The sequence below is a fragment of the Neolamprologus multifasciatus genome, chromosome 12 (genome assembly GCF_963576455.1).
Source record: "Neolamprologus multifasciatus chromosome 12, fNeoMul1.2, whole genome shotgun sequence".
Classification (NCBI taxonomy): domain Eukaryota; kingdom Metazoa; phylum Chordata; class Actinopteri; order Cichliformes; family Cichlidae; genus Neolamprologus; species Neolamprologus multifasciatus.
Window position 1 is genome coordinate 23,704,978 of NC_140450.1, and position 27,637 is coordinate 23,732,614.

At 39.8% G+C, this 27,637-nt stretch overlaps 2 protein-coding genes across 4 annotated transcripts in view; both read left to right on the top strand.

Moving 5' to 3' along the window:
* The first annotated feature begins 12,989 nt into the window (after positions 1-12,989).
* adrb3a (adrenoceptor beta 3a) lies at positions 12,990-23,983 on the top strand. 2 transcript variants are annotated; one of them, XM_085179875.1, is made up of 2 exons: positions 12,990-14,881; positions 17,537-18,315. In XM_085179875.1, the coding sequence occupies exons 1-2, from the start codon at positions 13,587-13,589 to the stop codon at positions 17,715-17,717; spliced, it is 1,476 nt and encodes a 491-aa protein (XP_085036001.1). In that variant the 5' UTR covers positions 12,990-13,586; the 3' UTR covers positions 17,718-18,315. The 2 variants fall into 2 exon arrangements, with proteins under 2 accessions (XP_085036001.1, XP_085036002.1); XM_085179876.1 differs by lacking the exon at positions 17,537-18,315 and adding an exon at positions 22,924-23,983 and having other exon boundaries at positions 12,993-14,881.
* Positions 23,984-24,098: 115 nt separating this feature from the next.
* Positions 24,099-27,637, top strand: part of got1l1 (glutamic-oxaloacetic transaminase 1 like 1) — an 11,050-nt gene continuing 7,511 nt past the window's right edge. For both annotated transcript variants that reach the window (XM_085179879.1, XM_085179878.1), the window contains exon 1: positions 24,099-26,909. In XM_085179879.1, coding sequence (XP_085036005.1) covers positions 26,735-26,909 — 175 coding nt within the window. In that variant the 5' untranslated portion in view covers positions 24,099-26,734. The remainder of the gene's footprint in view (positions 26,910-27,637) is intronic.

The following is a 27,637-nucleotide window of genomic DNA, read 5'->3' on the forward strand; positions in this document are numbered from 1 at the left end:
TCACCCTGTTTGGACTGGACTCCAGCCTACTTATTCCCAAAGATCAAAGAGTTATTTGGGGTTTATATTCTTTAAAGAGATTTCATATATGTTTTCGGCAGAAATTGTTGAGCCGTGCTTCGAAATTTATTCTGTACCAAGGAGCCAGTGAAGATGCTGGAAGACAGAACTAATTGAGTGTTCAGAAATAAAACACTGTTTTAAATTGTTTAAACAGACAAGAAACATCAAGAAGCATCATCTGACAGGAACATTTTATTATTATGTTAATCATAACCAGGAGAAAGGTTGCACTTTAGTTTTTCCAGTAGTCAATGTGAAAATGATTCAAACCAGACTGACTGCAGAAACTTTCCGTGGCAAAATGTAATAACAGTAAACACAAACAACACAAAAACATTTCCTAACAGTATGCACATTCACAGTTTTAAAGCTAGAAAAAAAAGCTTAAACAATAAATACCTTCTTTCAAACAAAATGCCTGGTAGTTTTTTTTTCTCTGAACAGAATTTGTACTGTTTGAAAATTACTCTAGATCTGAAATTGCTCCTCAGCCTCCCCGGGAAAGTCTATGCCAGGGTGCTGGAAAGGAGAGTTCGTCCGCTAGTCGAACCTCTGATGCAGGAGGAACAATGCGGTTTTCGTCCTGGTCGCGGAACACTGGACCAGCTCTTCATCCTCTCGAGGATACTTGAGGGTGCATGGGAGTTTGCTCAACCAGTCTACATGTGTTTTGTGGACTTGGAGAAGGCATTCGACCGTGTCCCTCGGGGTGTCCTGTGGGAGGTGTTGCGGGAGTATGGGGTGTCTGGCCCATTGCTACGGGCCATTCGATCCCTATACAACCGTTGCAAGAGCTTGGTTCGCATTGCCGGCAATAAGTCGGACTCGTTCCCGGTGGGTGATGGGCTCCGCCAGGGCTGCCCTTTGTCACCGGTTCTGTTCATAATTTTTATGGACAGGATTTCTAGGCGCAGCCAAGTGGCGGAGGGCTTTCGCTTTGGTGGCCTCAGGATCTCATCTCTGATCTTTGCGGATGATGTGGTTCTGTTGGCTTCATCGGGTGAGGGCCTCCAGCTCGCACTGGAGCGGTTCGCAGCCGAGTGTGAAGCAGCGGGAATGAGGATCAGCACCTCCAAATCTGAGGCCATGGTTCTCAGCCGGAAAAGGGTGGAGTGCCCACTCCGGGTCGGGGATGAGGTCCTGCCCCAAGTGGAGGAGTTCAAGTATCTCGGGGTCCTGTTCGCGAGTGATGGGAGAAGGGAGCCGGAGATCGACAGACGGATTGGGGCTGCAGCTGCAGTAATGCAGACGCTGCACCGGTCCGTCGTGGTGAAGAGGGAGCTGAGTGTAAAAGCAAAGCTCTCAATTTACCGGTCGATCTACGTCCCTACCCTCACCTATGGCCACGAGCTGTGGGTAGTGACCGAAAGGACGAGATCGCGGATACAAGCGGCGGAAATGAGCTTCCTCCGAAGGGTGGCTGGCATCTCCCTTAGAGATAGGGTGAGAAGTTCGGCCATCCGGGAGGGGCTCAGAGTAGAGCCGCTGCTGCTCCACATCGAAAGGAGCCAGTTGAGGTGGTTTGGGCATCTGATAAGGATGCCCCCTGGGCGCCTCCTGGGTGAGGTGTTCCAGGCATGTCCCACCGGGAGGAGGCCCCGGGGCAGACCCAGGACACGCTGGAGAGATTATATCTCTCGGCTGGCCTGGGAACGCCTTGGTGTTCCCCCGGATGAGCTGGAGGAGGTGGCTGGGGAGAGGGAGGTCTGGGCCTCTTTGCTTAGGCTGCTGCCCCTGCGACCCGGCCCCGGATAAAGCGGATGAAGATGGATGGATGGATGGATGAAATTGCAATATTTCAAGCTAAAAAGAATAATTAATTTTTATGATCCTTCTACTACCTGCACTGTGAATGATGCAATTAAAAGTGACTGTAATGTATTTTTATAGTTATTGACTCAGACATCTGCATATAAACTTAAGGTAATAAGGTAAATAAATAAGGTATTAGAGAATGATTAAAGTAAATAAGTTCTTTGGTAATCTTAATTCACATATGATGACAGCCTACAGTGAGAACGCTTTTAATTCATAAAAAAAATCATATATGATAATAATTTCACAACAGAGGTTACATTTGCCAATAAAACCTTGTCCTAAGAGCAATTAGTTTTGATTTGAATTGACTGACATGTCTTGCATGTCTACAATATTTGGGACACAGGCGGCAGAAAATGTTTGTCAAAGTTTGCCGTATTCTTCTTAGTTTTTCCACTTGGGTTAAAAAAAAGCCTTTGGCACAACTCTTATGACTTTATCAGTCTAGTAGCTATATTTGCAAAACAATCAGCATGGCACAGTGTTGTATGACTGCCAAAACCACTTCTGTTGGCTTGTTTTCTCAATCGCTATCTTGATTTTAAATATATATATATATATATATTTTTTTTTCTTATGTCAACGTAACTGATCACATTGTTGGTGTGTATGAAGACAAGGCTGGTAGTGTAGTTCAAACTGAACTTGGCACATTTACACTGGCATCAAGGCAAGTTGGCAGTAGCGTGCATACACTGCTCAGCTGAACCTGTCAAAATCTTTGCACAGCATTGTTTGTTATACCCCAGTACGCTGTCACCTGTAAGCTGTTAAAAATGTGATGTGACGGCTTGCAGACTTCATATTTTTGGTTTACTCAGTTTTAATTATCCAACCTCCCAAGACCCAAACTCTTCCACAGCATGCATTTTTAATTTCTCTTTTATATTTGGTCACATTGGGGCCTGATGAAAGTAAAAACAAAGAATTACCAGATTTTTTTTTTAACCTTATTTTTGTTTTTAAGAAAAATGAGAGCCACATATGAGGATATTCGTTTAAAATTTTGATAGAACAGTAGCAGTATAATGTCCTTGTAAGTGGATATCAGGCCCATGTAGATCAAAACGGAGTATTTTGGTCTAAATAACCCAAAATGTGATGTCCACATATGTGGATGCCAGGTCCTAGGAGGTTAAAAGAGCACATCTAGGACTCTATTTACAAAACACCCTTTGACTGGAAGGAATATGATTTGCTTGAGCTTAGTGTTTTGGTCCTGAAAATGAAAGGACACTTTCTAAAATAGAGTCTCGATAAACCTTCAGGAACTGGGGCTGAATGAGCCAACAACTCTCCTTTACTTGGACACTTTGCATTGTGAAATATCGTTTCACCTCTGCTCCCTTATCGCTGCTATTTGACTTTAGATTTATTGTTCCTATAGGCATAATGGAGTTAGATAAGACGTCGAGTTTCTCATTTGAACATTAGGAAGCTTGTCTCTAAAGCACTTGGCTTATAGCAAGTATGTTAGTGTATGTGTATGTATATGTTAGTGTTCGTAATTATCAAAAAAATGACAACATGATCATTTTTCATTATGAAGTTATGTGTAAGGTGTGGTGGCCATTTACGTATGTCTCTAAAAACATGTTGTGTTTAAGTACTATTTTCATTCATTTGTTTAAACAGGGAAACGCACTTAGGACAAACTGTACTCACAATGACATGTAAACTGTATGTTAAAAAAAAAAACAGTAAATGGACTTCACTCTTCTTTTCAAAGTGCTTTCTTACTACAAGCCTCCTCCACACAAGTGCTTTGTTCTGTGCCTGGACACTTTGCCTAACATTGACGCTCCAGTGGATGCATCAAGGGCAACTCGAGGTTCAGCATCTCGCATGAGGATGATTTAATAAGAAGTACTGGATGATTAATTTGTAATGATAGCAGGGTAATTACGATAAAAGACATTTTTAAATGTGACCTTATAAAATAAAGTATTCATTAAAAGCATCACATATCTTCTGTTCAGTGGCAGTAAAACCGTAATTTAGTGACAGTATGTGATAATAATTTATAATTTCTTGCATCTATACACAGTTTTGCATTTACACCCAGATAAACAGAGACGCAAAAGAAAGACAGCAAATAATATGAAGACGAGCAATTTCCTGGATGTATTTAAATATAAATAAACAAGTAACTGCGATCAACAAATAAATGCCGACTGAGTGCACAAAGTAGGATATTACTAATTTGCCTTGGGTAAGTTCAACAGTAAAAGCTGGATTGTTCCTTCCTCCAGTGGCAGAAATTAATTCAGGTAGTAAAACCCTCAAAAAAAAAAAAAAGCACCATTTTATTTAATTAAATCTGGAAAAGTCTTTCATTATGTCAGACTTGTTCTCGTTCTGCATAATTTACATCCAAATGAATACATTTGTATTGTTGCACAGTGCATGACCTACATGTTTTCTGTAATCACGCGTCGGCTAGTGTCCACCTTTGAACCAAGCCTTTGTTTTGATGTCAAATACACACACGGACAGTTTTCTGACTGCATCCTCCATGGCTGTGATGCTATCACGCTGACAAGTTCTGCAGGCAGGCAGAAAGACACCTATCAGCTGGCTCTGAACTGACCCTTTGTTGTGGAGTAGGTGTCTACAGGTTTGAGTCACACAATGACAGCAAATACCTGGCAGTGATGAATTCATGTTTTATTTCTGTGCAAACTGTAGCTTGTTTCAGTCAGACACGTTTCACAGTATGATGAGCTATCACAGTAAAACGCTGGATACATTTAAAGACCAAAATATTTGTGCAGGTTTGTCCTTAGTACCCGCTCTCTGCACACGCCGGACATTATCTTCTGCCATCTTTGTGTCGAGGTTTCTAAGATTCTCAGTCCCCCAGCACGCATGCTGGGAGTAATGTTTACTCGATACACATAGTTTTTGTGTGGATGTACTAAAGTGCATGTTTGTGGGATTTTAAAAAAATGGAGGAATGCAGCACATAGGGGTTTGTTCTGGAGCAAGTATTAAGTGCAGTCGGTTCATACTAAGGTTTCATAGACCGAGATTATAGGATGAATAGGAGTCAGTGTAATGTCCCCACAATTTTACCAGAACAAGGAAGTATGTGTAATATGGCAGCATGGGTATGTTTGTTTCATCTTTTTTATCAGGTGACTCTATGTACAAACTGTAAAAAAAAAAAAGATCTGATTACAGCGCAAATGATTTGCAGTCTCACCAAGTGCACCACAGCAAGACTGCAAACAGCAGAAGAAGTGATGAGGGAGCTTTTTTTGACTCTCACAGTACAATAAACAACTTTGTCTGTATTAAGAACATTGCATGTGGGCGGTGTCGTGCAATTCAGCATACAATGACTCGCCTTGATCTGCTGCGGCTAGAGCACTTTTCTCGCATGTGTACATAAGAAGTTGGTGGAAACATTTACTTTATTTGTATGTATTTACTGTATAGTACCACTCCAGAGGATGCAGGCTGGTGAAAAGGGGCTCTGTGGGCTCAAATAAGGACTGTTTATTTCTCTATTACCCCCCCCCCCCCCCCCCAAAAAAAAAAAAAAAAAAAAAGGCTGATTGACGGGATGCTCATATCTTAAGCATTACACACTGGGCTTCATGCAGCCACAGAAAATGGGTGGTGCACCTTATTTATAAGTAAGGCCCAAAGTGCTCACTCAGACTGGGCAGGGCTTTGACATTAGCTGTGGCTGTACCTATTGCACACTGGAGCAGGTCAAAACATCAGTGGAGTTGACATCTGCGATGTCTAATTTTTCATTAACGTGTAGAGAACTGGAGCCGGGCAGAGAGACACAAAAGCTTTGGCTTGTAACTAAACACTAGACACGAATGTGCCATAAATAGAAGAAACGCAACTGAGCAAATCTAGGTTTACGAGGGGTGCAGCAACATGAAGTCTCTCGCCTCTCAAGATGATTTGGTGGATAAGGACGACTGACTGACAAGTCGATTCCGAGAACAACTCGTATCTTATAATCTTGAACACATTCATGAACTGCAATCTGTTGAAACCGGTCTCGTTTTTGTTGTTGTTGTTTTTTTGCAAACACGTCCCAAGTGATAAATAACAAAAAGAAGAGTTCTGTCGTCAAATCTCAAAGGTCACACACACACTGTGATCGTGCCAATGTAGGACTTAAGTGAAGAAAATGAAGGCTCAATTCTATGTCTATGTTCTCATCTTATTATCTGTGTAAAAAAATAACTGTGGAGAGTTTTCCAAGGTGATTGGAAAGCTTGCTCAGTTTACATCGAATAAAGGTTTTGCTCAAATCTTCAAATCATCTTACTTAAATGAACGCATATCAAATTTACAAAAAATTGCTACACAATTACATGTATGCAGGCTGACATAATGCACTTTGTGTGTCCTCTTTATTCCTCATGTATGCTCCCACATATATCTGCACTTCTATTCTTGTGCCCCTATTTCACTTTTTTATGCTCAATTACCTGTCTGTTGTTTTGGCTCACATTCTTCTTTTGTACTGACAAGACTGTCATCGCACAAGACATCAAATTTCCAAAGTGGATAATTTGCATCTGACATATTTACCTAAAAGATTTCACCCGGCGGAGGATCTCACCTGGACCTCCATCACTAATCACAGTGAGATCACAGGCATGAATGGGATTTTATGGTGATTAATGTCAACTAAACTGAAGCTCGGTGCACGGGGTTAACATGCTGCTGACACTGGCTGCAGTCGCTGATCCCCACAGGCCCAGATGATAGCTGAAACAGAGCTCTTCCCTTTCTGTGTCTGCGTGTCTTCATCTGTGGCGCCAGCACCCTGCACTCCTGCCTTCCCCACTCTGACACTGATTCAGATGATGATCAGAAGCAAACCACTCCTTTTATTAAGATGCAGAGCTGCTGTCAACCTTGGCCTCTAATTTATTGTTTGCCTTTCAGCAGTAATGGCAGACCTTGTAGCTGTATTTTTTTTACAGCATGTTGTAATGGCCATCGCCAACAGTCTTTGCAGATTTACAACCTCGTATTGACCTGCTCCTGTTGACAAAGGTTTTGGCGGTTTGATCACAAGCAGCAGAACAAAGGGGGTCACATTTATTTTTGCTTCAGTGTTTACTAAATGGAAACACCGGCATGGTTTTTACTCATAATGTGTCGTGACAGTGCCTTGCTTTTAAAACTAGCCAAACAAGACACTCAATTATGCAGCCTGTTGTCTGCAGCCTGTATCCTGTTTTGTACTTCGAAGCGGTGTCCTGTATGGGTACTCTCAAAGAAAACAAGCAAAGCTTCCTCCATGTTGACGAACAAATGATAAAGTAGTGACAGGCTGCTTACAGGAGGATTTCTGTTGGTGGACGAGTGAGCGACAGCGAGTAATTAATCTCCGCACACACGCAAGACAAAACCTATAAAACACAACAGAAAAACCAAAGGGTAAATTAACTAAGCAACCGCTGTGGCCAAGTAAAGTAAATAAACCACACATCAGCAAGATCACTTCTCTGGGATCCCCTACAACCCTCAGCAGGAAGAGTGGTTTAAAAAACAAACAGATGGACATGCTTCATGGAGCCTGGATTGTGCCACTGGAAAAAAAAAACATACTCCACTTAAAAATAATTCTGGATTACAGACGTTTATGTGGGTTATATTTCTTCTCACATTTCATGCTTGGAAGGCATTAACAATTGCAATCTAGATTTCGTGGTGTCTTTAAAATAAACAAGCAGATTTCTCTTATTATGTTAATATATGTAAGCAGTGAGTCATAGCCAATCAGGGCTTTTAATTAAACACAGGAAGCATTTAGAGTTAACCCAGTCGCACACGGTGGGCTATGCAGGTTTGTAGTACAGGATCTAAAGAGTGAAAGAAACTGATAGGGCAATCGTGCAAGCCTAAGACAGATACTGGGAGGTAGATCGTGCAATCATGTTTTTTTGTTGTTGTATGAACATAAGCTTGAGATTGAAAGCATCTGCATTCGTGGGGGTGATCAGAACAAAAAAGCTGCCTGAAAAAAAAAAAATAGCCTGACATTGTTCTTGGATGTCCCAGTACTTTGTATGAGAGGACAGAGGTCTCAAGCCCTCAGTATTCCCTGTATGCATCCCCCAGAAAACCTCAGCATGTGGTTCCGCTCAGAATTTAATGAGCGTGATTTAAACATACCATGATAGTTACGGAAGGCTGTACAAGGCGGTCTCTAAGCCGCTCTCCCTTCACCTCAACACATGGTTTCACACTATATATCTGCTGGCAGAGGAACTGCTCTGGGGCTTTGTACCCCACAGGATGCAAACACAAGGAACAAATGTTCCTGGTTACATATCTGTCATTCACTTGCCTCTAATTCCTGGTGTATGATATGTTTTATGGACATTAATATAAACTACAGCACATCAGGTTCTTTTTTGCTTTTTTTTTTTTTTTTAAATCAAGATAGAGCCGACCCATCATTAGTTCCCCGAGTTGTGTTTTGCTCTCGGTGCCACTCCTTCTAGCCTTGATTAGCTTCTCAAGCTAATGGAGAGTTTCCTGTGCTTCCACACACACATGCATGGACTCACACACACAGACACAAACCAAACAAACTCGCAGGAAGCCTTCAGCAATCTAAATATCTGATTTAAATAAAAGTCACAACAATCCAAAGCACTGTGGAGCTGTGGTGTGAAAATAAAAAACTGAAACCATTACCCGATACAAAACTCCTCATCGCAGTCCATGAATTTGTAGGATGACAAGTGTGACAGGGATTAATAATCAAATGAAAAGTGGAGGTAAATGTACCCTTATGTGAACTCCCTCGTACTGCTGGCTCCTCTTCCCCTTTTGTTTGACAAGATGTAGCCATTACACTTCTCTCTTGTCTACTTATGGAAAAGCAATGGGCGACACTTCCAGCACATCCAAACAACTTGAAGAGTCACATCTCGTATTGAGCAAATGATCAACAAATGAGCCCTACTGAACGTGAGCGAGCTCTGACGTCGATAACTTTACATTTCCTGGGGATTGTGCTATTAAAAGTGAGCAGGAGAGCGACTGCACGGATGTTTCCAAGAATGGCAGCGTTGGCAAAGAGAAGATGGATGTTACCGCGGATTGAAATGTGAGTTTGTAAAGTCCAGGCGGCTGCCACAGCTTTAACAAAGCAGTGTTTTGAATGTAAGAGGACTGAAGCATATCGCTTTTGAGGTTTCCATGGTGAGGAGAGAAACATTCCCAGGATATAGTATATATGGGGTGTAAGTGTGTTATAAACAGGCTTCCTAAAGCTTTATGAGAGTTCTGATGATTTACACACTGCCACTGTGAGCTGAGCAAATCCTTGACTGCTACGCTCACTGTAAATTATTTTCTCTCTAGGAAGTGTGTTAGATTTAACTCCAGAGCAGACAACAGGTGAAAGTGTTTAATTTTAGTGGTATATTTTTCTCCTTAAGTGTTCAATGCTGTACAATGTCAAACCACTGCATGCATATCGCTGTCATCTCAGAAACCGTATTAACCTTGTCAGTTGAGTGAAGTGAATGAAAGTGCAATTTTTTTGCTTGCAAGCGATTAATTATACAGTATAAGTGACTGTGTGCAGAGCACCCTAATGCTTCAACTACAGGCCTGTCTGTATAAATGGTGAGAAAGCTGTCATGGCTGAATCCACTATCAACAACTGAGCTCGTGCCAGCCGCTGTGCTTGACTACACTAGGACCAGCTCCAGATCGACCAATGGCATCTTCTCACACAAAGACAAATGAGCAGCTGTCAAGCTGTCAGCTCCACAGTGATGACCTTCATCTGCAGAAATGCTGTCAGATGGGGCCTCTTGGTCATCAAGTTTAGAAAGGCACCAGTGTTTTGCTTTTGCCCGCTGTTTCCTTTTGTGAATGCACTTGCAACTCCTTAGCTTCCTGTCAGATGAGTGACAAAGTGACCCAGCCTATCTAAACCTAAATTGGGCAGCAAAGCAGGCGTGTATATGACCAAATAACAAAGCACGCCCCTCTTATATACCTCTTATAACAACTTGTTTTAAATGACACTGCTATATTTATAATAAACCCTTAAAGGAACAGTCTGACAATTTGGAAAATGTGTGGGTTTTTTTTTTCCTTTGTTTGCATTTTGCCAAAAGTGCTGCTGCAGAGACTTTATTATCACTGGCCATTTCATTAGGTACACTTGTATTACTGCTTATTTAATACAATAGCACTAATCCACCACATTTAGGCATGTAGAAAAGGTCAAGATGACCTGCTGAAGTTCAAAATGGGGAAAAGAGGTGATTTAATTGATTTTGAAAGCGGCACGGTTGTTGGTGCCAGACAGGCTGGTCTGAGTACTGCAGAAACTGCTGTTCTACTGGGACTTTCCCACACAACCATCTCTAGAGTCTACAGAGAACAGCCCAAACAAAGAGAAAACATCCAGAGAGTGGCAGTCTTCTGTGAGAAAATGCATCGGAGGAGATTGGCCAGACCTCTTTGAACTAACACAAAGGCAACATAAACTCAAATAACCATTTGTTGCAATTAAGGTATGCAGAAGAGCATCTCTGAACACGTTAAACCTTAAAGGATGGGGTACAGCAGCAGAAGATCACATTGGATGTCCTTTCCTTTATTCTATTTATCTATTCAAACTTTTTTTAAGCAGGAAGTCTCTTGATATCTCTTTCTAAAATGCCCAAGAAGGTACAACAATACAGAGTTACGAGTCAAAAAATTAATAAAACATCAAAACACATGAAACAAAATAAAAAAAGTCACAGTAAAAATAATACAAATACAAGGTCCATCTTATGAATAGCAGTTACATTCTTCAGTTGCGTAAGTCTCCATGTGAGTTCTTCCAGAAGCATTTAACTTGCTCTGAAGAGTAGTCCATGACCAAGTTGCAAAATAAGAAAAAATCCTGAGGTTGCCAATCATAGTAACTGTTTGCAGGTATTAAGAGTTTACGCAGCTAAAGATGGCTTTACACATAAAAATATATCTGTGCGGTTGTCACCTTAAACTTATTGAAGGCCAAGAAATCACATTATGAAGTACAGTCGGATGTGTACTGGACAACAGATTTGATATGAAATGTAATGAGCTGCAATACACAGATTCTACACAACAAAGTACACAGGACTCACCATATATAAAAATAATGTTCTTGTCATGCCTTGGACTCCTTATTAGCAAATGAGCATTGTTTAAATGCCACACCCTAGCTGAGTACTGTTGCTGACTATTTCAACTGTCTGAGGAATGTTTCCAGCACCTCACTGAATCTATGCCACAAAAAAATGTAAGTAGTTCAACCAGTAAACAGTGCCTAATAGTGGATAAAAAGTGTATGATGGTAACAAAAAAAGTAGCCAGGTAAGTTGATCTGGTAAGCTCAAGTTTAATATGAAGACTGGAAAGATGGGAACCAGCTTGCTTGGCTCTGTCATTAAGAAATAAAATTCAGTTTTAATATTATGCTCCATTTCTTTAATGTGCACAAAATACAAAGACAAACAAGCTTACAGCAATGAGAATAAACTAAAACAGGGAACTGTTGTGAGCTAGCTAAAAAACGAGCTTTTCAGTGTGCATTCAGTTTAATACAGCTGTTGTTAGAAAAATAATAAATATTAACATCTTTGGAGAAGGAACTGCAAAATATGAATGAATCAAAACTCTCTGGAATTACCAAAGTGCTAAAAAAAGTGTCAGTTTGAATGTGAGTACTTTCCTGTTTATCCTCATTAAGCAGAAGTAAAACACAAGGCGAGGAATAATCAGAGAACAATCACAGTTGCACCCGAAGCGTCAATCAGACCAAAGAAGGAGCTGCTCGGCGACAAGACACTGCAGTAGAGTGCTGGATATCTGAAGTGAATCGCATGAAAGGCATTTGCTTGATTGTTCTTCTTCAGTGCACCGGCTTGAGCAACAGCGAGATAGCAATCTATTATTTTCTTTACTGCTCCGAGTCAAAGAGAGGGCACTTGTTTTCTGTTCTCTGCAGCTGGTAATGTCTCGTGCCTTGTGGTCTGAGAAGCTGACCACAAACTGCATTACAAATAAATCTTTGGAGCCCATTAGAGCCGTACTGTTAAAACTGAGATAATGAGGAGACGATCATAATTAGAAAGCGGCTAAACTTGTGAGCTACATATATTTTGATGTTTAGTGCAAAGCTGGTGTTCGACTGCCCGGAGGTGTGTGTTTGACATAACCCAGCATGTGACAATCAGAACAGGAGCCAGCGGCAGCTGTTACGTTGTTGACACAGTCAGGTGACAGATATGGTTAATGTGTTAACAAGCTTAGCATAGCTGTTGCATTCAACACAACAAAAGTGGCATTAAAGAGCCATTCGTCATCGTTCACCTTTAACCCTACAACTTAGCATTAACCTGATGTGTTGTTACACATTTTACCTGCTGTCACACAGGAGTACTCTGTTGCTCCGGCTTATACAGATGCATGACACATAAAAGGAAAACCTGAACCTTTGACCGCCTAAGTGAGAGGATCTGGTGGCTCCCTGAGTAGTTTGGTCCTACTCTCGTCTAGGTTACATTGACAAACCAAAAAAGTTGTTCAGAGTTGTTCTTTATCCTGCGATGAAACACTTCTATCCTCAAGTTAGTTATGTCATCTCTTTTAGCATGACGATCCCGTAATTCACAGGGCACCAAGGCTCACTGAGTAGCATGATCTAAAACTAAGTGAACATTTAACAAGTTAGAAAGCTCTTTCCAAAACCTACCATCAAAATGCCAAATGAGGGGAAATATCTTTATGTAAATGGAGTGCATCTCTCCAGCAGAGCTTCAGATACTTGGAGAATCGGTTCCAAGAAGTATTTAAGCTGCATGAGGTTGGCCTCAACACCTTAAGATGCTCTATGCTGTTTTTTCCTTTAATTTGTCACTCCTGTTTTTATGTCTGCGTGTGTGATTGTTCACATGTGTGTGGCTCTATCAGGGTACAGATCCCTGTATGGCTTTGACACACAGGCAGACTTTTTAACTCCTCCCCTCTGCCTTCAGCCAGGGTGTGATTACAGCCAATACAATCTTGGGCAACCTGCACTGAGAGAGAGAGAGAGAGAGAGAGAGAGAGAGAGAGAGAGAGAGAGAGAGAGAGAGAGCAAAAGAAAGATCGGCCAGCTGCTCTGGTGCACTCTGGTGGTTCTTGTAACAGCGTCACTGTTTGCTTGATCTCCAAACAGTCCAAGTGTGGCACTGAGGCTCATGCATGATCCTGCGACAAAACTAATTCCAGTGGACGTATTTAAATGGAAAAGGCTGGCTTTTCTTCGCCCAAACTTTTTATTTTTTTTTAATTTTTTTACTTGATATTTTGACATTTTCCTTGGATTCATGAAAGGGCTGAAACTGTGTGAACCAGTATTGTTTTGGCTTTGCGGACAGTTTGGATTCATCTTTTCTCTGGGGAACGTGTTTTTGTTGCCTGCACAAACTTCCAGAAACAACAAGATCTTCGGAGGTGATGACGAGCCACTGCTACTCCCTTCTGAGCACTGCCAAACAAGACTCGCAAGGTGTGAAATGTGATCACTAACTGCACCGAAAAGACACTGTTCAGTGAGACAAACTACCTCAGATTTTGGTAAAATCGTATGTATGTAGTCCCTCAGTTGTGCTGACTTTGATGTGAAAATCTAACACTTTCCATCTCTTGTGACTACGTTCCCTGACTAAGCAAAGATGAACAATTTGAACACATCATCCTCACTGAACACGACAGGCGCCATATACGCACCCATGGGAAAAGAGATCATCGTTATTCTGGTCTTCATCATACTCATCATAGTGGTGGGAAACCTGCTGGTCATCATTGCAATAGCACGAACTCCGCAGCTTCAAACGACGACAAACATCTTCATTATGTCCCTAGCATGTGCGGACCTCATCATGGGGGTCCTCGTCGTGCCTCCTGGGGCCACTGTTGTGGTGACAGATAAGTGGCAACTTACTGAAACATTATGTGACCTTTGGACTTCTATTGATGTCCTCTGTGTGACGGCGAGCTGTGAGACACTTTGTGTCATAGCAGTGGATCGGTATATAGCCATTACCAGACCGCTACGGCACAAAGTTCTGCTCAGTAAGTGGCGTGCCAGAATAATAGTTTGTATAGTGTGGGTTGTGTCAGCCCTGATTTCCTTTGTACCAATAATGACTTTGTTATGGCGAGACGAAAATGATGATTTGGCGAGGGAGTGCTATGAAGATCCCGCATGCTGTGACTTTGTGACCAACAAGACCTATGCTATAATATCCTCTATAATCTCTTTTTACATTCCACTGCTCATAATGATATTTGTTTACGCAAAAGTCTATTTAATAGCATCCCGGCAGGTCCAGCAAATAGATAAGAGTCGGATGCGCTTCCAAAATGAATATCCAACATCACAGACACAAGTTGGCCCCCAGCTCAACAATACGCCGTCATCGTCCAGCAACTGCAACAGTGCAGCGAGGAGCAAGAGTACCAAACGCAGGCCGTCACGGCTAATACTTGTCAAAGAGCACAAGGCCCTCAAGACTTTGGGCATCATCATGGGGGTCTTCACTGTTTGCTGGCTGCCTTTCTTTGTCGCCAATATCATTAATTCTTTTAACAAAGAAGTTCCTGATAAAAAACTCTTTCGACTATTAAACTGGCTTGGTTATATCAACTCTGGCCTCAATCCCATCATCTACTGCAGGACTCCAGAGTTTCGCACTGCGTTCAAGAACCTGATGGGCTGCCCATGGATGTCCACTCTGTGGATCAATTCTTTTTATAAAGAACTGCGGACTCGCTGCCCCTGCTTTCTATGGGAAGCTGAGTCAGGCACAGCAAGCCCTTTTCAGAAGACTTCAACCAGTAGGACTGAGGGTAGTGACAGCCTGGCCAGTACACAGGCAAGCAGCAGAAGTGAAGAGACTTCCCCCGGTCCTCCACAGTCGAACGGCTGCACACAGTACAGTGACTGTTCGGAGCCAGAAACCACGTTGTAAGTTCATTTATCTTTTTATGATTTCACAAAGAAGTCATTTCTTAAAACAATGGTAAAAGCTCACATATGTGAACTTAAAGGCATATAGTTTACTACTAATACTTATATATAATACTAAGTAATAAGTATATACTAATACTTATAGAATTCCACCTCTCCAAGTCAGAGTTAAAGAACAATAACACCTAGTAATATTTAATGCTGTCATGTACAGGGGCAATCACCTCAATATAGAATTAGGTTCTCTTATTCATAAAACTCCAGTTTAGTTTATGTGAGGACACTTATGGTACTCTGTTGCATTTAAAGGACAGTGAGGTAAACCAGAGATTCAATTAATATATATTTGAAAGTCAAAATCATACTAATTTGAATGAAAAGGCAAAATTTATCTCTAGCAATTGGGAACTGTGACAGTTACTTACATTAAAAACAGTGTTATAATTAATGAAATATGACATTTTAAAAATATACCTTAATGTTTGAAACACTCATCACTTGCTACCAAACTCCTCTGTAGGCTGTGTTTCGTGACATTAATTACAATATTGTAATTAAAAATCATTTCTCGCTTTTTTCTTTTTGTATTATGGTTGATACGCCCAGTTTAAAGCCATTTAAAATAATCCCAGGACCACAAACAAAATGCTTTTTGATTTTTTTCTTTGCAGTTTGACAATGAAAGAAATGTAATAAAAGCAGAAATCCATATTTAGACATGTTCTACTACACCGTTGTGCTATAGTCCAGAAGTAAAATATATTGAGAATAACAGTGCAGAATGATAAACAATTTCAGAAGTATTGGCAGCTGTTAGGCTCTTAAAGTGTTACTGTAAGAGTTCAAACATTCAAGTGAAACTTTATATTTGTTTTTCATGCATGATTAAATAAACCTTTGAGGACTGTACCTGTATTGCTTATTGCGCCATGCTACCTATAATCAATCTTTCAACTCAGCTGATGTCAGTGTGGCAAAAATAACTAACAGATGTGCACAGCACAGTTCCTGGTAGTATGTGCGTGTGGCTACTAGGTTTGTAGGTCATAGAGATTAAAAAACAATGCAATTATTGAATTAATTAAAATAGTATTTTCTAGAAAGTGTCATAATTGTACATTTTTATTTTATAAAATGTCATCTAAAAATACTTTGGTAACGCCAAAAATGTGTGTAAAGAGGCTTTGGAAACCCAGTGGGCGTTGTGCAAAAGTCTGATTCGGAGAACTGCGTGGTACATTTGAGAACATTTCCACATATTAGTGTGTGTGCCTGTCAGTGGGCCTCAGTGTGCCCAGCCCAACAACCCCTGCAGCAGATAAATCTTTATCACTTATGCACAAGACTTCCCTCAAAACTCGAGAGACTGTTTACAAGAGTGACAGCCAATGAGAACGCTCTCCTTAACACACTCTAACTGTAGGCGGACAGCCCAATATTCAATTCATTACTACCCTAATGCACAACCCCGAGATGAAACCAGGTCTTTCACAGATAAAAATTGTAGGCGGAATTATAAGTTATGGCATCATCTATGTAGTGTTTATGTAAGAATTATACCTCTCACATAATTTAATCACATTTTTAAAACAATTTGAATTATGAAATAACTGATCAATTATCATTTTAACAAAAGAATTTAAAAAAAACTTGAATATTCAGAATATTTCTTAGTGAATTTACAGCTGAAATAAAGTTATTTTCAGTGCCGTACCGTCTTAAAGGCAGACAAGACAAAGGCCGTAACTCACTTACAATTACACCTGCACTGCAATGATCGTTAAATATCTCATCGCTGTGTTTAGTTGCTGTCGCCAATATTTATGATTACTAAATTTTATTGCGAGCTCTTGCATGAATGGAATTAACTTTTGCATGTACATTTATTTTTACAAAGGCAGTGTTTCAGGTTATAGTGCATTTATATGACTCGAAATTGGATCAAACAGTGAAAAAAAAAAGTCTTTATGTTGATAAATTTTATTTAGTAAGTTGCACAACTCTATGCCGCATATGAATTCCCATGACTGATCCACTTTTATGGAAGGGCCGTGCTTCTGATTTTAAATATTTACCCTGAACACTATAAATTATTTTTCTCTTCCCCTTTAATGGCATCCCCTCAGTGGAATTTTACAGACATAATCAATGGGGCTACAAAACAGGAGACATTTAGCAGCATATAAAAGCCATCCATAAAAGGAGCCTGGTGTGTTCTGTAGTAAATCACCCCAAGGGGAAGGCTCAGCAGACTCACCGCACACTTTCAGCAGGATTACAAATGTAAGTGAGACCAGCCGTTCAAGAATGACTTCGACAGGTCCAAGGCTCAAAGACCGCTTTATTAAAGGAATATGACAAACCGTTCTAGATAGAGTCTGTTCACTGCCGAATTTGTTGCTTCAGTCGCCATCATAAGCGACTGTGGACCTCCACACAGTAATCCCTGTCAGTTTCTCTATCTATTTTAAAGAATACAAAAGAGCAGTAGAGCAGCATGTTTCCTTTTCACCCTGGGACAACAAAGTTAGTTAAGTCAGGAGCTGATGTAACCCAGAGCGGAAAAAAAGCAAAGCCCAACCACTGACATGAATGGTTACTAGGCTGTACTTCACAGAACAGAGATTATCAATAGTTACTTTGTTTTCATAGAAATACATGCTGGCATATCAGCGATGCCCTCATCAACATCCAGACCAACCATCAGCTTCTGTCACGTAATGCTGTGGCGTATGACAAGATCACTTCTGCAAGGATTCTCTTCAAAACATCTCTCCTTACTGTCAGAGAAGCGCTTTCACCCTCTTTCTTTTGCTACATGACTAAGGGTTAAGGGTTTAGTTTTTCTGTGTCTCCCTTTGTTTTTATCTGCCTTGTTTCTCTTAACATTAGCCCTAATATGCATACGAGAGGTGAGTCTTCGTGTATCTGAAAGGCAATGCTGTGTATTACAAGCAGAGCGAGTTTGTTAGCACAGTTTATCCATCACTGAGAACATTAAAATTAAGTTAACAGAGAGTGGAACATTTGATTTCAAAGGTTGTGGACTAAAGTACTTTACGTATGTGGAGCAGAAATTACGGCGTCTGTTAGATGACTGATAGACTGATTCAGAAATGTAGAGCTCTGCTGTGCAGGTCTAATATACCTGAGGTTTACAAAAGCCACACAACCATGTGCTGCCATCTAAAAAAGTCCATGCTGCTCGGGCAACACAGATGAAGTTTCAAGAAATGTACTAAAGGAGGGATGTGGAACTCATTTTACACTGTGGGGCACATGCAGCCCACTTTGACCTTAACTGGGCGGAACGAGTAAAAAAAATTAACTACACATTGCATCATTAAGCTGTCTTGACATAAGAAAAAATCAAGTGTATTTAAACAGCCCGTTTCTACGGAAGCGTAGAGCTGCCACCCAGGCAAAAGAAAAATACAAGTGTATCACGTTATAACGTGAAAAGTTTATTGTTCTAACAAGATACTTTTCCTGTTTGTACAATATACTATTGTGTTTGTACAATATACTATCATGTTTGTACAATATACCTTTCACGTTTGAACAACATAATATCACGTTATTACAATATACATAATTATCACATTCGTACAATATAAATATTATATTGTGAAACGTATAACGTTATAACGTGATAATTATATTGTACGAACGTGATAATTATATTGTACGAACGTGATAATTATGTATATTGTAATAACGTGATATTATGTTGTTCAAACGTGAAAGGTATATTGTACAAACATGATAGTATATTGTACAAACAGGAAAAGTATCTTGTTAGAACAATAAACTTTTCACGTTATAACGTGATACACTTGTATTTTTCTTTTGCCTGGGTGGCAGCTCTACGCTTCCGTACGTTTCCCTTTTTCTTGCATGATAAATACTGTCGTCGTCAATAGAAATAATCTGTCAGCATGACTCTTTGGGTTTAAGGTGTAAGAAATAAATGTGCAAAATTACAGGAAAGATTCTGGGGGCTCACTCTCGAGACTCTTCTGTGATAATAAAACAAATATTTTCCCCATTTTTTAAATCTTATTTATTTAGCTTTTTACTGTTTACCCACCAGAACATAAATAATCATTTCTGTTGTAGATGGTAAAAAAAACCCTGAAACTTTGTGTTATTTAAACGTTTATAAACACACCCTTTACTTTTTAAAAAAAGGTGTCCTGTGGGCTAGATTGGAGCAGGCCATATATTTGACACCACTTTATTAAAGACTCAAATGTATTGGATTTAATAAAACTGCATCAGGTTAAATATGAAATAAAGTGATGCAAGAAAAGTAAAATGAATACACAAATTTCATAACATTAAAAATATAGTACACTTAAAATGTAGGAAACTCAAAAAGTGTTCAAACTCATTTCTGTAGGAATAAGTAAACTTAATCACAAGTTAGGATAATATTACAAGTGTCAACACTTAAATCAAGTAGTACACCTGATGTAACACCTGATCTTATGTAAACAGATATGCCACATGAACTTTTTTAGTATAGCAGAGAAAGCTGATTGTATATAATTTCATTTTTTGTCACATTTCAAAATCCATATTCTCCGCAGAGGTAGTGGAGTGTTGCTTTGATAGTAACTGCCCCTCAACATGAACGCCGAGTGGAAGTCATTAATCACTAAGAGTCTAGGTCACGACGGCCCGTCTCCTAGCTAAAGCTTAACAATGTTCTGAGTGGGTATGCAAACATCAGAAACCACATCAAACATACACAGCAATCAAAGTCCTAACACTGCTGAGTGATGTGAAATTAAAGATTAACAGTCCCACAAGCCATTGCACTAAACTGAGAGGAACTATCCACAATCAACAAACTCAAGTGCATATTAAACGAAACAAGCATGCAGGCAACATGGGGAGTAGAGCAAGTCAACTAAAAAGATGACTGTACTGAGTTTAATGGCAGTATTTAAGTACCGGCAGTGCTTACACCAATGCTGTGCATATTTGAATTTATGTTCATATTTTTAACTTGTGAACCTTCAAAAGAACAACAATGATGAACATAGATGACGAATTCCATTTCCAGTACTAACGCCAACTTACTGAAGTCCATACAAGAAGCTCCACAGGATCTTGTAAATATCTCTGACATATAAAAGTTAACAATTTAGAGTTTAGCAAATCTAAAAGGACATTTTGTATATACGTCTGACATTTCAGGTTCCTACTATAAGTGACTGAGTGTGTCTTACTAGAACAAACTGTATCGTTATGCCAGCTAAAAATGTACATATAATTACCCACACATGTATGCTGTATTCTCCAAGAGCGCCCGATTTTTATTAATGGACGTGTTGTTAGTGTAAAATATAGTGAGCGGTAATTGTAGACAATTTAAAAACTGTGTAAACACATATTTTGGCTGTGTTAGTGTGTCGAAGTGTGAGGTTTAATGCAACATACTCTACTTTTTACCTCTCTGAGCAGTGTCATGTGACATTACAACGGCCTAAAAATGGTGTTGCACATTGACAGACTGCAGTGGAACGTGTTGAAGCCACTTAGGGTTTTGAAGGTGCTTCGGGAGCAACATGCACAAATGCTTGGGTTTTTTTTCGGTGCCATGAACCCTGTAATGCAAAGCCCTCCCTGCGCTTTGCTAATTGGGTCTGTTCCATAATATGCACTTAGATAGCTTAGAGCAAGCTCAGGCCTACGAGAGCATGAAGCATGGAGCAGGGAAACACAAAACATGGTGGTATTGACCTGTGGGAAACCTCCAATACTCCCTTTTAACCCTGGCTGATATCACAAACAATAACACTGCTACATGATCTTTAAATGGAGGCATCTGGGATACTTGACAACATATATGTGTGTGTGTATAAATATATATATATATATATATATATATATATATATATATATATATATATATATATATATATATATATACATATACATGTATATGTATATGTATTTCTGCTTATTGTGCCCAAGGTTAGTGAAACTGCTTGGCTGAAATGTACTATAATGGCTGCACAGATAGATCTATATTTTAAATACGTTATTGCATCTTTAATGCATGCTTGTGTATCTCTTTGTCAGAATGAATCCCAGTGTGACCAGTTGAAACTTGTGTTAGCTGTATTTAATTTTACTACATGATTCAGTCTTTGTATTTAACTATTTAAAACAAACAAAGATACATAGATACATATATGTTTTTAAGATAGTTACTGTAAATGTGATTTCTTGTGGGCAGCATGGTGGTTTGAATCCACCATCTGGCTGGGGCCTTTCTGTGTGGAGTTTGCATGTTCTCCCTGTGTTTGTGTGCCTCTCTCTGAGAACTCTGGTCCCCCCCCTCCCACAGTCCGATGATGTGGAATTAGTGAGGTTAACTGGTGATTGCAAATCGCCCATAGGTGTGAATAGTTGTCTGTCTCTGTGTGTTTGCCCTGTGAAAGGCTGGCAACCTGTCCAGACTGTACCCCACCTCTTGCCCTATGGTAGCTGGGATAGGCTCTGGTCCCCTGCGACCCTAAAAGTGGATAAGCAGGAGAGAATGGATGCAGGGATTTTCTTTTCTTTGCTTTGGCTGCTTTGAAAAATATTTTAACAAGACAAAATAGTCTATAACAAAACTGTCATTGTTACATTTAGTAGAAACTGAAAGTCATAAACTGCACAACTAACTAAGGACTTTCTATTTGCATTTAACAGTGAATCGCATCCTGCTATATAAAGGCAGGCTCAGATTCGGCAAACGCACACGTCAGATATGATGAATGGATTTTTCCTAACTAATGATGAGCAGAGGCTACTTTAGCTTTAATGGAGGCTACACAATATCTGCACACATATCTGTGGTGTTGTAATTCAAAATAACTGACTTAAGTATAGCTCTTTGGCTCTATTATTCTTGGAGTTTTTTCCCATTAACTCCTTTTGACCCCAGAGTCCCCTGTACCAGGTTCCAGGTGGAAAGATGCATAAAGACCAAAAAAAAAAAAAAAAAGAAGCTTAAAAACCATGAAGGTTTCTCAAGTTCACTCTGGACTGGTGATAAGGAAAAAGGTGACCTATTGCATTCAAAATTCTTCTAAGCGTCTCTTATCCATAAAGCGCAAGACTGCTTATCTTGGCTTTACGGTTTTGCAGCTGTTGCCGACCACAGTGCAGATGTTTTTTAAATGTAGAAGTGTCAAATAATCAACTGAGGCTCAAGGGGTTAAACCATCCAAATACCGCACACTGAAGCCACAAGACACAAAGTAGACAACAGTGATTTCACTTTCCAGCAGTACATAATGTAAGAAAGGAGTTCTGATGAAACCACATTGTAAACTGTATGGTAGCTGTTTTCTTCCCTATAAGCATTCGTATTTCTGTGCAGCTTCCAGTGGAAGGTAGATTATGTCTTCCTGTGGAGACATGTACAGCAGAAGTGATAGCATCAGAATTCCTGTCTTGTTTAAGGGAAAAGAAGTTTCACAAAAGACAGAATGATGAGGGCAACTATGCAGTAACTTTCTGTAATTAGGAAGAAAAAATAAATAAAAGGGAAGAGGTGCAGCGATGATATCAATGAACACGAAAACACCGAGATACTTACAAATAACCTGTAAGACAACAAACAGCGGCTGCTGTCTCCGAGTCCTTCTTTATCTGATCAAAACTAAAATGGTGTGCAGGGCGAGACCAACACAAACCAACAAGTCATACAGAAACACACAGAGAAAAGCTCAGTTTGCACGGTCACATAACACATGGCTGCACACCAAGTCAAAAATATGAGGCGATTCACGACACGATAGTAATCTGGTCTCGACTATCAGGTACTTTTCAATACAGATAAGGCTTCTATTTAAAGCAAACAAAATGAAAATTTTAAATATGCAAGTGACATAATCCCAGGTGTGGCATATTTAGACATTTTGTTCTCATTACTAAGAGACAGCCTAAAACAACAAAATGCCATGCGATGCTTACCAATAGGTACGGATTTTGTCACGGAAACGCTGGATGCTAATATAGCCATCTGTTTTCAGATTCACGTTGCAGGAACAGGACAGATGAAGAGTGAAATGTCAACCTACTGAAGCGAACTGCGTTTCCAGCTGTTACTGTGATTTCTGCAAAGTCTGAGACCAAACAGCAAAGAAAAGCTACAAAAAAGTTCAATCCAGAACCCTGAAAAGCACATCATAATGAAGCTAGCTCCAAAGACATGACTGGATTGACTGTGGAGAAACAGATGATTTGGTCTGAATGGGAACACTGTGACTGTTTTTTTTGTTTGTTGTTGTTGTTGTTTGTTTGTTGGCGTACAGCCGAGATTAGGTGGCATCACGGATGAACCTCCCAGAGTCCTCTACGTGTTGTTTGGAAAAAGGCTCTCTGCTCCAGACTGACAGTGTTTGACATCAACACTGAAATGCATTCCAGTACATGGACACAGTGTCATGTGGCTTGTGGTTTCAAAAATGTCAGTATAAACTAATTTTTGTAGAGTATATTATCTGGTAAGTTATGTAATGACGATACACTGAATCTGTAGCAAACTCGACTAAGCGATCATTCTGGCAAGCCAGTCTCCACTGTAGGAACATTTTCTTCACAAAAACCTTTCAGTTTAATATCAGCTTAACCAAAGAACTATGAATAGAAATACTCCATTTTTGTGTTGGTTTAAAGTCTTAATGTTTCTGTTTTGAGTCGGTATGCACACAACAGTGAAACTGGGATTTAAAAGCCCATGTCTATGTTAAGTTGTGCCATGGCTACGAATAATGGATGACAGAACCTTACGTCTGGATGCCTCAAACATCACGCCGTCTAGAATCTTTTTGTGGGTATGTCCTTGTACAAGGTACAGTATTACAAACTGCAGGTAAACACAGCAGCATTCGCAACATGCCGTGCTGCTAGTTTATTTTCTTTGGCTTGGGCCACAGTATAAGCCCAACACCGTCCCCTTAATTGTCCACACGCACAGAAAACCTTCTGCCCACATTATGTATTACTTCCTTGTCATAAGGCACCTTGTGGTGTGATTTTACATAACATCATCTGTTGCATTGAAAAATAAAGTATTTTAAAACTGTGTAACATTGGTCATGTGTGTGTGCAGACTCACCATTCCAGAAGCAAACAACAAATGACTGTAACAATATAATAATAATAATAATTATTATTAACTTTTGCTGTATGTAACCGTCACAGACAATGACTTAAGAGGGATTTAATTCTTTTTGTCCTTCATAGGTGGCTTCATTTGAAGTGGGTTTTTTTGTTTTGGGATGCTGTAGATGCGAAAGTGTAGTACTTTAAGTACTTTCACAAGAAAAAAAAAGTAAAAAAAGTCAGGAAAAATAAACAGTTTTGTGAACAGGAATATTTGTTCCCCTTTTCCTAACCCTTTGATCTACTTATGGCCCCTCGGATTTATCTTGGGAGGCCCTGAGGGTCCCGACCTTCACTCTACAAGTCCATGTTCCACAAAACTGAGCAAGTAAAACTACTGTTGATATGAGCTCAAGACACAAATCTAAACAATGCATTATTGAAATGTTATTTTAAGTAATCCTCCCACTATCTAAACCACTGTCATCTCTGGCTTTGGCTACTGTTTGAGCAGGCAACATCTCCGTGTTATGAGAGGAATTTACAAGATTTGGGACTTTAAAAATAAACCAAGAGCAGAATGTAAGACATTTGAAAATAAGCCGAAACTGACATTAGCGCTGCCAGACGGGCAGTGTGACTACCAAAAATATCATTCGGAGAGAAAAAAAAAGCCATACAACAACTCAGAATGGAAATAATGGCCCTGTCTGAAGCCACATTCCTATCAGCTGATTCCTGTTCCAATGTTTTCCATGAGTGGTATCAGACCAAAATCAATCCTAATGTTTTCAGGGAAAAGCCACCACTTAAAGTACGACTGGGAGGGTTTGATAAGATACAAGTACAGGAAACAAAAAAAGACTATAAAAACAGAGGCGGAACATCTGATTAGGAAAATATTCTACATAAGAAAATGAATTCAGTAAAATTCTCTTTTTTCTTCTGCTTTTACTATTAAATGTGATTGAGGCAGTCTTGGATCTGCTTGGAAGTTTAAATGACTTTCACTCTCAATTACACATGCAAGTCCACAGCCAGTGTCTGAGACGTGTAGCTTAGTTTTCTTCAGGATATTTTTAGAACCTGCTTCAGATAAAGGAAAACAACAAAACAAAATAAAAAACCTTTGACACTAAACTTGGACTTCAACAGTCACCAGATAAGGTTTCTTAAATCTAATTGTGTCAGCTGCATCTTTAATTTAATAAACTATCGTGAACTCTTCCTGACAACGTGGGAGCGTGACCAAGGCACAAACCGAGCTTCTTCTAACGTGTCGTTGCCTTTCTCACTAACAGCCTCTTGACGGGAGTAGATTTAAGAATCCAGGTATTTTTCCCAGAGTCAACACTGTTGTCGGGGTTTTCTTTCTTTCTAAATGTCTTTCTCTGTCACATTTTCTTTCTTTTATCTGTGTGTTCATTTTTGCTTCAAAGGCCAACTCGGCATTCAGAAACAATTTGACTTCACAGAAATATTCCAACTTCAACAATAACACCCGGAGGCTCAAATATCCAGCAAATGACAAAGTCAAAGGTAGAATTTTTGTTGTCATTCCCTGGGATAAAATGACTGTACCGATGTGTTTTGTGTGAGAACCACACAAAGATAAATTGGTTTTTAAAAAATGGGGGCAAGGGTAAAAATATTTAACAGCCGCGTGAAAAGACCAGAATCCAATTCCCCACCTAAAGCTTACATTTTTGGAATCTTTTTCTATTTCTTTCCTGGAAAAAAACTAAAGTTGTTGTCATGTAATCTATAAGAACCAGGACTGGACAGGCTGGACAAGAGCATCTCTAACTCCAAGTCAACCAGTTGACAAGAGTTGATGGCTGATTTGGCCATCTACTGCCATCTAGTGCAGTTATCTGTGATTTCCAGCTTCATAAAGTGAACTACAAAGCCAGGCTCACTTACCACCTCCATCAGATGTTTACTTTGATTCTGCAATTTCATTTAATGCAATATTCACTGCTACCTCTTTATCCCCTGGAAATGGCTTTCTTTCCTTAGTTCGCTGCCTGGAAGGAAACCACTATTTCCCAGCAGTATTATGCAGGTGCACAGTAATAGCCTGAAGAGCTTTACACTGCATGCTGGATTTCAGTTGGTTTCCAAGGAGGAAAATTGTACATGGAACTTTAATTTCTCATGAATTCAGATTATACATGAACTCCACCATTAAGACTAGTCTGATCTGTGAAAATGATAGTGGGATAAATGTCATCAAATGAATGCATTTGAGTAAACATATAAGAAATGGATGAGTGGAAGCCATGGATGCAGGAAATAGCCTCATCTGCAGATATATATGACCGACACGGAACACTCTTGTGCAATTAATGAGCAAGCCTCTTGTTTTCTTCTTCGGGTTTTTTTGTTGTGTGTATTGCAATAGGGCTAATTTATGGCGGCTACGGGCCAAGCTCCCAAACAAGCCTTAATAAGGACACAAAGCTGAGCTTTAGACTAACGTGTTGTCGGTGTTAGAAGCTAAAGATGCATCTGGGTCTTCACTGATAATAGCTCATCTTTCTTTTTCCAGTGGCTTTGATGGCTTACCGTCAGGGCAAAAGTAAACTCACCGGAGCCACACATTAGGGAGCGACAAAACTCATCCATCCCCGTTGCCTGGGCCACAGAATCCAAATATATGCTGTAGCTTGGCAACAGTGCCCAAACAAAAGGTTCGCAGCTCCCGCCGGTCTGATTTGTCTGACCGCCTCCGAGATGAGCCGACCCGGCAGCAGCCCTGATGAAAAAGGGGTCAGCCAAAATGGAGACCCAGGAGGTCATCGCCCAGTGTTTACCAATACGCTCAACGCACCAGTGAGTCCCGAAACAAGGTTGTTATCCGCCTTCGCCAGAGATACCCAGGCCAGGAAGGTTGATCTGGCAGGCAGAGGTGAGTATTATCACGTTGTGGCTGATAGATAGATAGATAGATAGATAGATAGATAGATAGATAGATAGATATGATATAACTCAAACAGAAACAATGTTGTGCAACTTCAAATTGAATTTTAATTTAATTAAAATAAATGCTTATGTTATCTCTATGTAGTTAGTATCCCCCCCCCCCCCCCCCCCGAAAAATACCGCAGGTTTTTTTAAACCACTATTCTAGTGGTAACTACATTAACTACAAACGTACACTTTACCCAAATGCACTGATGATCTCATGAGTCAGATCCAAACTTACCAAACTTACATTAATATAGACAACAGCTATTGACAGATGTGAAGATCAAAGATGCAGACATTGTATGACATATTTACTTACTTATTTACTTATACTTACTTTTTAATAAAATAAACTTAGATATATAACTTTTATCCACAAAGTGCAGTTTGATTTTTAAATGTGAATTTAGTGAAATACATCTGTTATAATTTAACACAGACAACATATGCTAATATAGGTGCTTTTAAGATTATTATTATTATTTTTGTTGTTTTTGTTTTGTTTTTTGTTACAGGCTTGCTTTATTGCAAATATAATGTAATGTGCCTCTACAGTTCTGCAATGTAGCTGGAAATACGTGAGCTGCATTATGGCAGGCAATATGTGAGCAGAAAGAAAAAGACTGATATATACAGTGTGTACCCTCCTCAGATTCTAATCTGAGCAGA

Bases quoted from the DNA above. Each gene is read 5' to 3' on its own strand.
- adrb3a (XM_085179875.1), top strand. From the start codon at position 13,587: ATGAACAATTTGAACACATCATCCTCACTGAACACGACAGGCGCCATA. The intron at 14,882-17,536 runs GTAAGTTCATTT...TTGTTTTCATAG, and splicing joins TCGGAGCCAGAAACCACGTT to AAATACATGCTGGCATATCA.